The 13,683-nt window shown below is 38.1% G+C and overlaps 1 protein-coding gene across 1 annotated transcript; it reads right to left on the bottom strand.

The window, feature by feature from the left end:
* Positions 1-9,249: 9,249 nt before the first annotated feature.
* On the bottom strand, positions 9,250-12,039 carry LOC126804097 (aquaporin PIP2-1-like). Its single transcript, XM_050531870.1, has 4 exons — positions 11,684-12,039; positions 11,273-11,568; positions 9,660-9,800; positions 9,250-9,562 (listed from the first exon to the last, which is right to left on the bottom strand). The coding sequence occupies exons 1-4, from the start codon at positions 11,988-11,990 to the stop codon at positions 9,443-9,445; spliced, it is 864 nt and encodes a 287-aa protein (XP_050387827.1). The 5' UTR covers positions 11,991-12,039; the 3' UTR covers positions 9,250-9,442.
* Positions 12,040-13,683: the final 1,644 nt, after the last annotated feature.

Below are 13,683 nucleotides of genomic sequence, written 5' to 3'. Positions count from 1 at the left end.
TTAAGAGACTTTTTTCTCTCTCTCTCTTAAGAAATTGTTTTAATCATAACTTTTTATCCGTAACTCTGATTTTGAATCTGCGAGCGCCTACGGATTCGTATCAATGTTATCTTTATATTCTATAAGTTTGAGTTAGATCCAAGAGTGATTTCTAGAAGGCTCGGTTTATGGTTATGTTTACGTTTGGTACATGGAGGTGGCGAGGTGAGTGGTTTATGTAATCTGTTCCAGATATTCTTATATGATTTTAAATTATTCGAAAAGCATATTTTAGATCTATGTTGAAATATCTATCTATTTTTAAGTGAAGCATGTCTATTTGTGAAATATGTGGAAATATATATATATATATATATATATATACAGTTCCTATACAGAGTGAAGTTTCAATTTTGGCACACTTTTCGGTCAAATGTTTTCACCATAAGTGATTCAATATTTAGGTATACTATTCAAGATCATCTCTACAAAGTTTCATCTAATTCAACAATGGTTTAAGTTTCTAAAATTGAGATTTACATGAACGGTTTATGTTGAACATTTTTAATTCATTCATTGATTTAATCTAATTTCAATATCTTAATAATGTCCGAATTAGATGAAATTTTATAAAGATGATCTTGAATAACATACATAAATATTGAATTGCTTATGGTGAAAACATTTGACCAAAAAGTGTGTCAAAATTGGAATTTCACTCTTTAATTTCATAGTGAAGTTTCACTCTGGATAAGGACTGTACATATATATATATATATAATGCGTATGATCCACTGTGTAATAATCATGGAACATGTGAACTTCTTGATTGGTTACGCCGAAGTAAGGATGTGGCATACGATTCTATAAGGTAGGAAGGCCATTAGGTGCCCGTGAGCTACACTAAATTGAAGGATATCCAATAAGAATGGAGGATGCGATCTCATAAATTGATGTGATCGATGTGTATACGATATACATACTATTTTGTAGTGTGTATTAAAAATGATACTGCTTCACTGACATATTACATGATCTACTCACTGAGCGCGTGGTTATGCTCACCCACCCATTTTTACACTATTTTGCAGATAAGTAAAGATTTTACCGAGCCACGATTGGACAAGCCTAGAAAGAAGAGCTTAGAAGCAAGCCTTTTATTTTTTTAGTTACATTCCACTCTGTAACATTTTACTATGCGTTGCGACCAGCATCTGGTGCGGTAAAAACCACTGATATTAAGACCAGGGCGTGATAGTTAGGGGTGGCACTCCGGACCGAAAAACCGACCCGAAAAAACCGAGCCTAAACTGAAGAGAAAACCAAACTGAAAAAAAAAATTGAAAAACTGAAGAAAAAAAATTCTGTTCGATTTCAGTTCACGGGTCGACCTGAACCGTTTAGGCCGAACCGAATTGAAATAACTAAACCCTAAAGTATCAAACGACATCGTTTAGTTTTTCCCCTATTACCCAAAATGAAAACCCTCGAGGCCTCGACTCCTCACTCCTCAGTTCCTATTATGCCGTCCCGAATCTCTTGATTCACCAAAGACTCAAAGAGCTCCTCTTCAGTCTTCACGACCTCACGGCTCACGTTGTTCTTCTTCCGACCCGACAGTAAGGAGCTTGCTAGAGTTGCCGCTGTCAATCCCACCACTGCGTCGGCATTAGAGTCTCTCTACTCTAGCTGCATCGCATCCTCGCAGTCTCTCTACCCGACGTTAACATCGCACGGTTCGCACCTGCTCGTCGGAGCCATTTCATTTCCCAATGGCAAATCTTAAGGTTTCACTCACTCCCAGAGGCAGGTTTCTCTTCCAGGTAAAACCCTAATCCCATTTCGTATGCCTTGTCACTCTAATCTCTCTATGTTTCTCATGCTGGTCGGCTAGTCCTCAATGGATTTTGAATTGAATTTGAAGTAGAGAAAGGGTATGAGATGAACCTCAATTTGGTTGTAATTATAGGTTGACTATTCAGTCCATTTAAGAACTTTGTTTGTTATAATGTTATAGGCCTGGTTCTATAACTTGTGTCGAAGTTTGAGGTTGTTTGTACTTTGGACATGGTTGTAGACTTGTAGTTTCATACTACATGGTTAAAGTTTTGATCTTACTAGGAATTAATCATATTGTTCTAAATAAGCTTGAACTGTGATTTGTGGCTTATGTAGATTTGTAGTCTTATTTTGATCTGTGGCTTCTGAGACTCTGAGCTTAGTGTGTTGAGTGAATGATGCATAATTTGTCGTGGTTTTCTAGTGACTAAATGTAGTCTTATTTTGATATGTGGCTGCTGAGGCTCTGAGCTTAGTGTGTTGAGTGACTGATGCATAATTTGTTGTGGTTTTCTAGTGACTAAATGTAGTCTTATTTTGATATGTGGCTGCTGAAGCTCTGAGCTTAGTGTGTTTAGTGACTAATGCATAATTTGTTAAGGTTTTCTAGTGACTAATTTTGTCTTATTTTGATCTGTGGTTGCTGAGGCTCTGAGCTTTGTTTGGTCATACATTTATCAAAATCAGTAGATATGGGTGGTCGGGATGGATAGTTACATTTGAACAACCATTTTAATCATCATCAAATTTGTATTGAAGCTGTTTAGCTATAAGTCTTATCTTTTCCACTTCTAATATTTTAGGGTATAGATATATAACGTCTGAGTTTCAAATTGTCAGTTTAATGTTCCATTCATGCAAATTGGTTGTACTTGCATCATTCGTGATATATAAATGTGACTAGAATGGTTGTACATGCAGGATTTAACAGGTAATTGACCATTGTAATTTGTTTCAGTAGGTGCAGGATTTCCGGAATCCATCAGTTACCAAGCCTGTCCAATCTTTAATTGCTCATCAAAGTGAGGTGAGTTATTAGAATATCATTCCCTTCCTCTAATTTAGATAAATAGCAATTATAGCATTTGCTATGGATCAGTGACGTTTATCGATTTGCATATAAAATTCAGTTCACTCTGTTGTATAAATTCAGTGCTTACTTGTGTGCTACAATGATTTCTATATGCTCTAAATAGTGTGGTAATAGTATATTTAGCCACTCTTTCATCATCAATCAAAGTGATCTTACCAGTGGATTCACATTGTCAACATGCATCTCTCTAATACACATATAGCAGGATCAATGGGTTTGACATTGTCCCTGTAAAAAGTTGTTTCATGAGAATTCAGTTCACTCTGTTGTATAAATTCAGTGCTTACTTGTGTGCTACAATGATTTCTATATGCTCTAAATAGTGTGGTAATAGTATATTTAGCCACTCTTTCATCATCAATCAAAGTGATCTTACCAGTGGATTCACATTGTCAACATGCATCTCTCTAATACACATATAGCAGGATCAATGGGTTTGACATTGTCCCTGTAAAAAGTTGTTTCATGAGAATTTTTTTTAAAAACTTCATAAACACATGCACAACATTTTTCTGTTTAAATTAGTATATAGCTATTCAAGTTTAAACACATGTTTGAGTCCTTTATGTATATCTGTTTCTTATGAATGATAGTTCTAGTAGTCTCTAGTATGATATTTACAAGGTTTATGAGGAATATGGTGAAAGACCTCTTGTATGTTTATGAGGAAGATGGTGAAAGACCTCTTGTATGATATTTACAAGGTTTATGAGGAAGATGAAGGATTTAGTGTTAGTGATTCTCAAGTGTCTAATGAGGGGAATGTAGGGAGTTCGACTTCAATTAAGGGTTTAACGGAGTTTGATAAGATGTCGAAGGAGAAAGAAGAAAGGAGAAGAGCAAGGAGAACCGAAGTAATTAACAATGACATTATAGGTATCTTGGAGATGCTATGGAAAGTGATCATGAGAAATTCCATTTGTTGGATTGGTGAAAGATAAATGGAATTCACAAGTACCCTATATTGGCACGCATTGTTAGAGATGTATTAGCTATTCATGTGTCCACTATAGCTTCAGAGTCTTGCTTTAGCACTAGTGGGAGGGTGATTGATTCATACCGTGCTTCATTAAGTCCTAAAATGGAGGCATTGATATGTGTTCAAAATTGGATTACGAATGATAATGTTGCCATAAGTCATGAACTCACTACGGAAGAGGTTGAAATATGTCGTGAAGTTGTTGAAGGTAACATTTGAGGTTTCTAATATTTGATGTATTAAAGTTTATATACATCAGACTTTTCTAATATGTGATATTTCTCTTGTTAATGTTGGATGTAGAATTACGAAAGGAGTCATGTTCAAAAGTGGTGGTGGGAAATGTTTGGAATGATATGTTGACACCAAACACCACTTCATGGTCTTGAGAATTGATGAATGAGGGATTATGCATTGACAAGGAGACTCATTTGTTATGAAAAATTTCATGTTTATTTGGACTTTGGTGAACTCAATTTACTTTGAAGTTTTGACTTTGAATTTGTGTTTTATGGTGTATGAAACTATAGATTGTGTAAAATTATAATGCTTTGATTGTTAGAAATGATTGGTTTAGGGTAAAAAAGAGATTTAGCTCCTCAGATGGAACCATATGTCTCATTCAGTGATTCAGTCTTTTTTTTTCAAATTAAAAAAAAAACGAAAAATAAAACCGAACCGAACCGAATTGGTCGGTTCAGTTTTTAATTTAGTATATCGGAGAACCGCGAACCGAACCGAAGTTCAATTTCAGTTCAGTTTCCGATTTGAGCCCAAAACTGAACCGTTAGGCCGAATTCCACCCCTAGTCGATATGTATGTTGTTCAGCCACTTTTGTATAACGTACTCAAGCTAATGTTTTAAGTTTACCAGTTACCAATGGTTATATAGAAAGTAACTTTTACTCAAACTGATGGTACTTTGGCTTTATACTGATGACTGATGGTATTTCTAGTCCTATTATATATGCGGATATACCATTCAGTTTGAGGCGAGGCTATAAGTGTGTGTTTATATATATCCATCAGATATCAAAACTATCCAGACTAATAACTATGACACTGGGCATTGGACTTTAATCTTTACACCTAAAAAACTATAGATGATCAGTTGGCTTAATTAACGAGAATGACTAGGCTACCTCTTTACTTTTCTTATATCAATTTAATTAACGAGAATGAGTAGGCTACCTCTTTACTTTTTTTTATATATCAATCTATGTGCTTAAAAGGGAAACTGTAGTTGCTCCCGGACTCAAGACTTATAACACTTTTTATTTATCCAAAATGGAAGCAATTCCATTAATCATGAAAAGTTTGTATTCCCATAAACACAAGTCATTCTTGCACTACGACAAAATTGAATTGTTTGAAACAACCCAACTAAGTAAGTCAAAAACTAAGTACTCAAGCTATCTCAATATCAAAAAGCCTTAGAATGAGACAAATGACCAATGCAAAAAAGAATTGCTAGACTAGATCTAACTTATTACAGACTCACACCCTCCTACATGGTAGGAGAGTCATCCACCGAAGGAACCACATCTGTCAAGGCATCCCCAGGGTCTAATAGACCAAGAGAAACCCTAATCCTAATACTCAAGAACCAAGCCCACTCCAACAATCCTAATTAATTAAGGCCAAAGCCCAAACAAGGAAAAATGGCTTAACGTTGCCCTGCACTTTGTCGCCGCCACCATCGCCATCCATCCGGCAAACCGTTCAAGCTACACCAAATGCCCAACAAAAAGGAGATTGGACTCACGCCCCAAGCCTAGATTCAGGCTACCGTCACTCATCGCCTCCACACCATAGCCAAAGGAACCTACCAAACCGCCAACACTTCCGCATAGTAGCCCATGCCAAACGTTAGAGGTCACTTCCGCATAGAATCTACTTGGAACGTCCTCGATGAATTATGATCTTTCCAGCTACTATCCTAAATGGAGTGCAAGAGGAAGAGAAGAATCGCCTTTGTGTAATATATTGCACCATTATCTGTGTAAGCAAAGTTAAGCCCTGAAAGGCCAGCTAGTTCTTTGTATACTTGGAAATGCTTTAGTAACAAAATGCTTGTTTTGCCGCTCATCTCCCGTCTACTGGTAATCCAAAACTGCAATAAAGTGCTTAGACCTTTAAATCAGAATTAAAGTAACGTGCTTAATCACTTCCACATTGATTTGAAGTGAATGAGACGATTTTTCATTTTTTTATATTACCAAAGCACATAAAAAAACAAGAGAAAAAGGGTACAAAGTAGTCTCATTCAGCTTGGTGATGTAGTACATTGCAGGCCGAATATAGCTATTAATCATGTCTCGTTTGCTTAGCACAAACAAGTCAACGATCATGTCTGACAAACTCTTTTTGTTTTGCTGCCACTCTTGCTATCAAGGAGAAGGGCACAATGGTGTTTGTCGGTGAGGCCAGTGATGCAGCTATGTCTCATCACCCTTTTGCAGTGGAGAGGTTGATTGGTACAAGAATCGTTTGCAGATGTGCGCCCATGGTGATAGGTTTGTGCTGCGTTTCAAGAAGGTAGAGGAGAGGGATGAGGTGGTTTCAAACGGCCCTTGGTTCTATAATAGGGCTATCTTTGTCTCGGCAACGTACGACGGTCTGACAAATCCAGCCTTGGTGTCGATCTTGGGGTTTCCGGTGACTGTGGAGATTTATGGGCTTCCTGATGCTCTGATGACGGAGGGTGCGGTGGCGTTGGTTGGTGAAACCCTAGGTAAAATTGAGGAGCTTTTTGAGAAGGAGATCTGGAGAGGGACTAGGGCAAGGGTGCAAATTTTTCACCAACTGATCTTACAGAGCCAATCTGGTAAGCGTTTCCCCCGATGAGGTTTGAGTTTGGGTCGGCTAGGGTTCCAGCGATGCTTACGTTCAAATATGATCGTACGTCGTTGTTTTGTCGTACTTGTGGGATAATAGAGCACATCGGTGGGAAGTTCCCTAGTCAACCTGACGTCTCGGAGGCTAGGGTTGCGGAGGTGGAGTCTCCGGCGATGTTGCAGCCTTTTAAAAATCCTAACCATTGTGTAGGGCTGGGGTTAGGGGCTCGGTCGGGTTTGAGTTCTATCGAAGCCGTTTCTTCTGGGTTAGCGACAAACATGTATCAAATGATGTTCTCGATTCCTGGGGTGACGCCCACTGAGTTGGCTGGGAAGTTTGGTCCGGCCGCCATGGTAGCCGCAGTGTCTCTGCTGGTGTGCACTTAACCGCTTGTGAAGTCTACGGAGTTGCAGTTGGTGGTGAGCAGGAAGAGAGTTGTTGAGATAGAGGTGGCGGCGATGCTAAAAAGGTACGGGCTGAAGTTTGCGCTGGTGGAAGAGCGGCAGAATTGGAGCTCCCCCTCCGGGCTGAGCTCGATCTTTTTCGCCAAGATGGGCTTTTGGCCATCTCGCCCAACAAGAAGCGGAAAGTAGGCAGGCCCAAGTGCTCGATTAATAAGCCCAAGGTGGTTGGGGAAGGCCCTACTCAAGCTGGGCCGAAGAGGGCCCCGAGGAAGAAATTTGGCCCGAAGAAGAAGTTGGTAATGGATGATAGGCCTGTTGGTTCTCAGCCGAAGTCAGTTGAAGAGGAGGTTTCTGACTTTGCTAAGCGCACCACTGATTGGAGTTGCGACTTCTACTTTATCGCTTCCTTCTGAAAGCCAATAATTTAGCATTGCTACCAGAGTTATGTTTTAAGTTTTTGGTGCCTTTACCCAGATATTTAGCATAGATATAGTGTTTATTTTGCATATTTCATTTATGTCGTAGTCCGTAAGGACGGAATGTGTTCATGTTGTATCATACTTTACCTGATTCTAATATATGACTTTCATCGTTTCTAAACAAATTTTTTGTTGATTCTTCTGGGTTTCATCAAAATTTGGGTTTATAAATGTCATTAACCTAGGAATATGTTGAATGTGATGAAACTTTGATAAGAAAGTAAATTCATTAGTAAACACTGAAACAACTCGTCATATTATCAAAAACCAATGGTCTAAATAGCGGTTATCGACATCGTATCGGTTTTGTAAAATAAGGATAAAATGGGGATATATCAAATTTATCGTTTTTGCTAATTTTTAATTAAATTTAATATATTTATAAACATATACATCAGAATATTTCAAATAAACTTGAGAAATTAAAATTTATAGAAGTAAATGTACTAAATAAACTTCATAAAAAAATTATTTGATTTTTTTTTACAATTAAAATATATAAATAGTATTAATTAATAAAAATAAAGGTGATCATTTATCATAAACTCTCTTGTCATTGAATGCTATCAATGAAACTTTCAATTTCTTTAAATTATTTTTTCAAAACGACGTTTTAAAAAATAAATTAAAAACTGCACCGATATAATAGACCGATAAACAACTTATCGTATCGTTTTCTTAATATCGGGGATATATTAGGATATTTAGAACATTGTCAGAAACACAATTTATGCCAAGAAAAATATTGTTAATTAATTTGGTTCCTCCTTGTCGTGATGTTCATGTTTAATCAAAATGCTTTTTTTCATTTCCAGATTGGGGTAACAATGTCTTCCAGATTCTCTGTCCAGTAAAGACTAGAGATAACAAAATCACTGCTTTAGTAATGGCTTGTTCGCTTGAAGTGCTTACTATTATATTAGGTTCAAATGTGAGATGTATGATTTAAACATTCACTTGCTAATAAATTTAGACAAATATCAATTTTCTCAATGCACTAGCCCTCCATCTGCAAAGATGCAAGACATCAGAAAATGAACTCACATTGACATGGTGCACATTTGGGAACTCATGTAAGCCCATCCGAGGTGAAATAAATATCAGAAAGCATACCTGAGCCTGTATCTGACGAGTCATCCGACGGTATTGGATTCCGAAAAAAATTGCCGCTTAACTACCACAAAAATAATAATAACAATATGAAACTCTCCAAACTACTTAAACTGAGTTTCTAATCAGTGATTTGGTGGCACCCTATATTTGATCTTCTAAATTTTGTTAGGCAAGTAAACAAACGGTATTCAAAAGGTAGGTGTTCTTTTAATTTTATTTGCCATTTGCTTAGTTGGCTAATGAAGTCATATGAAACGGTATTCAAAAGGTAGGTGTTCTTTTAATTTTATTTGCTTAGTTGGCTAATGAAGTCATATGTAAATGAAGTCATATGAGATGGCTATTATGGGCAGCCCTATCTTTTGTAGTACTTGCTGAATAAAACCATTTTTGAGTTTGTACTACAAAAAAAGTAGATTAAAAAAATGCTTAAAAAATAAACATCAAAGCATCAAAGGGGTACACAAAAAGCTCCCCCCACTCCACCGGACTATATCTACAATTCAATGCCACATTTAATCCCTCTACTGGACCAAATTGAGATACCAGGGATAGAAATTTAACTTCCATACACAAGCATAATAAGCTAGCTACCACAAATACCACCCCGTTATTCTTTTCGAAAGTACATACTCTTCTTCCTCTGTTTCCCAACCCTAAAAGGCTTGAAACATGATGTTTCGGAAGCAAACATCTTTCAAAGTGACTCTGAAAAAGTTCAATTATGTGGGTTGCTCCTGAATGACCCTAGTGCTTTAACAACTCCAGCTCTCAAGATGAACTGGTGGTAGAAGGCTGCAATTGCTGCACCAATAAAGGGTCCAACCCAGAAGATCCACTGCAAAACAAAATGAATTAAGAAAATAAGAGAATACATTTCCCGTTTACAAAAGGGATTCATTACGACTTTAAAATGGATTCATAGTAATGCTTACTTGGTCATCCCAAGCCTTCTTTTTGTCGTAAATTACTGCAGCTCCAAGACTTCTAGCCGGGTTGATGCCCGTGCCGGTGATTGGGATGGTGGCCAAGTGAACCATGAACACAGCAAACCCAATTGGAAGTGGTGCCAAAACCTAAACACAGACAACACACTTAGTATCAAAGTAGATGAGAATCATTTCTGAAACAAGAGCTATGAACATTAACATTTGACACAGTACAATCCCCTTTTACATTATTAAAAACCCAAGTGGATGAATTCTTTCTGTCAAATCAGAGCTGGTACTAAAACCAGCAAAAGGACACTAGTAGAAACAAAAGTAGGCAACTTTTCATTCAATTGGGAGTTTTGGGACTCTTCACAAGATTAGGTGTGGCATAGCATGTGGGAATAGGGATCTATTTGAACTCTTTGTGAATAATTTACCTAAACTGTTACACATGAAACAAATATAATTTGATTCAACAGAACCCTCTCAGAGCATATGTAACTGTTGTAAAGGACCCATAGTTTCATGCTAAAGACAACTCAATCACCAAAACCATTCAATCATGACATGAGTCATGGATGGCAGTGTTCAAAGAAGGCTGAGCACATCAAGATGAAGGGATAAGAAAAATACAAGTTGGGGGAGATGAAAATGGGGAAAGAAGAATCAACTTTCAGAAAACAAACAAAACTAGGTGACCCTTCAGAATATACTGCATGATGCTACTAAGCAGAAGAGACAACAGACAGCGCATATTTTCATCATACTCATTTGGGACATGTAATTCCTAGAGATTGTTACTTTTTCTTTAGCATTTTTTACTTGGATTGCCTTCTAGGAATACTTCTTTTCTGAGTTTTCTCTAATCATTTTAAGCTATAGAATGTGAAAAACTTGATCCCTGATGGAGGATTCATGTATCTTATGCAGCCTAGTGGATAAAGATGCATAATTACTAATTCCGAAATTTTCCCTAGATAAAGTGGAAGAAAAGAAAATGCATCTGGGCAATAAATTCACAGCCATAGCCTAGCCCACAGGTTAGTGCATATTTTCTCACAACCAATTGGAAAAAAATACAAGCTCTTTGAGTCTTTGGGTAATCAATTCACAGCCATTGGTTAGGTACATGTTAATAATCTCACAACGAGTTAAAGAAAAAATACAAGTTCATTGATCCCAATTAATTATTAAAGTCCTTGTATCTATTAGTAGTGAATGAACATAATTTATATGCATCTTGATACCTAACAATGAAGCATCCCCTAACATTTCCAGGAAGTAAGTTTAAGTCCAATCTATAAAGAAAAGAATGCATATTTAAAAATAATTTATTTCCAATTTTTAAACCCCCAGCAAACTCTATTACTCTAATACAAAACCATTTTCACAATATAAAATGAGTTCAAGAGCAGAAACCAAAATTCCAAGAACATGTTTGGGTATCCAATACTTCTAAAGTTCTCATCTTTCTCTAATTCTCTCTCACCCTGTTACTTTTTTCTGATCCACAACCTTATAATAACCCATCAACAATCCACAAACATGATGCACAAAATAAGATCACAGAAGAGCTAATTAATCATCAAAGTAGCTAAAAGGTTTGAGCTTTGTACCGGAACATGGGAATCTCTGGCACTCCTCTTTGGGTCAGTGGCAGAGAACACAGTGTAAACCAGCACAAATGTCCCAATAATTTCAGCAGCCAATCCAACTCCAGTGCTGTACCCATCAGCAAGCTCATTGGCTCCACCTCCATACTTGGTGTAGTAAGACTTCTGGAAAGCCTTGACTAGCCCAACTCCGGCTATGGCACCCAAACTCTGAGCCACAATATACATCACAGCTCGGGGCAACGACACCTTCCGAGCCAAGAACAGTCCAAAAGTCACAGCTGGGTTAATGTGACCCCCTGCAGCCCCACAAAACCATTTTAGCAAAAACAGAAACATAACCACATAAACTCAAGAACTCAACTTTATCAACTACAGTAAGAGTTGAAGTAACTACAGTAAGCGTTGATGTACCTGAGATTCCGGCAGTGCAGTAAACAAGGATGAAGATCATGCCACCAAACGCCCAGGCAATACCGAGAATCCCAACTCCGCCGCAAGCGTCGCCACCGAGGCCGGCGTCGATTTGGGACTTGTACCCGATCACAGTCAGCACAGTGATGTAGAGAAACAGAAGAGTAGCTATGAACTCAGCTATAACAGCTCTGTAGAACGACCACTTGGTGAGCTCAACTGAGTCGAAGAATGGAGCTGGAGGCGGGTCATGGTAGTCCTTGGCTGAGAAGGAACCCCGCTCGGCAACTTCAACGTCTTTCGCCATTAAAGGTCTTCAAGAAAACACAGAGTATTACAGACGAAGGGGAGAGAGAGAGAGTTGTTTGGGTGTGGGATAGAGTGAGAAGAAGATGGGGTATATAAAGATGGGAGAGAGTGAAGATAACGACCCACATTACGATTCTGTGTTTCTTTTTTCTTCTACTTTTTTTTGTTGTTTTGGTTTGATCGCTTTCACTGTTTCACCGAATACGCCATGACTTTTAACCACGCCTACACTACTACTACACCTGAGTGACCGACCTGACCTCTTCCCACTCACCTCCTCTAACTTGCTCTTACCTTCTACTGCGTCCCAATTACAGTATCCGCGCTCATAAAAAGATTTTGTTCAATCAAAAGATGGTTCCAGAATCAAATAATCGATTTTGTATTTTACACAATTAAATTTATTGTTTCACACACTCATTTACTATTTGTTTGAGTAATTCAATTTTGTTTTTTTGTGAAATAATTAATTTTTTTTACCGGATATATTTACAACTAATAATAATGTGCCACGTGTCGTTATCGACTCGATATTATCTAAAATTTCTGAAAAGATTTTCGACTAATAGAGAATTGACAGGTGTCACTGCGACGTGTCATTGTCGATAAAATAATTGAACCAGATTTCCGATAAGATTTTCGACTAATATATAATTGACACGTGTCACTACCGCGTGTCAGTGTCGGTAAAATAATTGGACCAGATTTCTAGTAAGATTTTCAACCAATTTGCTATAAAACGTCTAATATCACTCATTCTATACTTACAATATTGTGAAGAATCTGAGCATATACCTCATTCTTCAATCTAAACACTTAGCAATATTTCCTTGTTTATCACTCTAATGAATTCTTTCAGCTTCCACAATTTTTGCAGGCGGAGACAACGTCAACAAGAAGAGGATGACGATATGGAGCTTCATTCGTCAATCAGGTGGTCATGGCGGAAACACAACACGATGATGAATTAATACGACCAAGCGGCTCACGTCGCGGTAAAAAACTGAATAAGCCACATCAGAAGCTATCTAGGGGACGCAATCTCATGGAAGATTACTTCCTCGAACGTCCAATTATCGACGCTCAAGACTTACGTCGGAGGTACAGGATGAGCAAAGACCGATCCAACATTATCATGACGGACCTCTGCAACCACGACTTGTCTTGGCATCAAAGAGAAGACGCCACTGGTTTGCTAAGGCTACTTCCCCAATAAAAGATGATCGCGACTCTACGAATGCTAGCGTACGGGTCAGCCTTAGATCAGTGTACTGAAATTATAAGGATGAGGGAATCAACTACCTTGGAATGTATGAAGGAGTTTTGCAACCAAGTGGTTCATCTCTATGGTTCAAGATACCTCTGCAATCTAACACCGGCAGACCTCACGCGACTACTAGCTATAGACGAACGCCGAGGTTTTCCAGGTATGATAGGAAGCATCGACTGCATGCACTGCGAGTGGAAGAACTGCCCAACCGCCTATCAAGGGGCATACTCGGGGCGAAAGGGTTGCCCAACAGTTATCCTAGAGGCAGTGGCCTTGTATGATACGTGGATATGGTACAGTTTTTTTGGGTGTCCTGGAGCTAAAATGACATTAATGTGCTCCACATATTGAATGTGTTCTCAGATATCTTTGTCGAAAGAGGCCCAACTGTCGTCTACGAAGTCCACGTACAAAGGTACAC

This window comes from Argentina anserina, chromosome 7 (genome assembly GCF_933775445.1).
Source record: "Argentina anserina chromosome 7, drPotAnse1.1, whole genome shotgun sequence".
NCBI lineage: Eukaryota > Viridiplantae > Streptophyta > Magnoliopsida > Rosales > Rosaceae > Argentina > Argentina anserina.
The sequence above is the reverse complement of the archived record's forward strand: the minus strand, read 5'-3'. Positions and strand labels throughout refer to the sequence as shown.

What these genes read in the sequence shown, in the direction of transcription:
- LOC126804097 (XM_050531870.1), bottom strand. Translation starts at nt 11,990, where the DNA reads ATGGCGAAAGACGTTGAAGTTGCCGAGCGGGGTTCCTTCTCAGCCAAG. An exon ending in CCAGAGATTCCCATGTTCCG is followed by an intron (nt 9,801 to 11,272) that starts GTACAAAGCTCA and finishes GTCTGTGTTTAG; the next exon opens with GTTTTGGCACCACTTCCAAT. An exon ending in AGAAGGCTTGGGATGACCAA is followed by an intron (nt 9,563 to 9,659) that starts GTAAGCATTACT and finishes TTTGTTTTGCAG; the next exon opens with TGGATCTTCTGGGTTGGACC.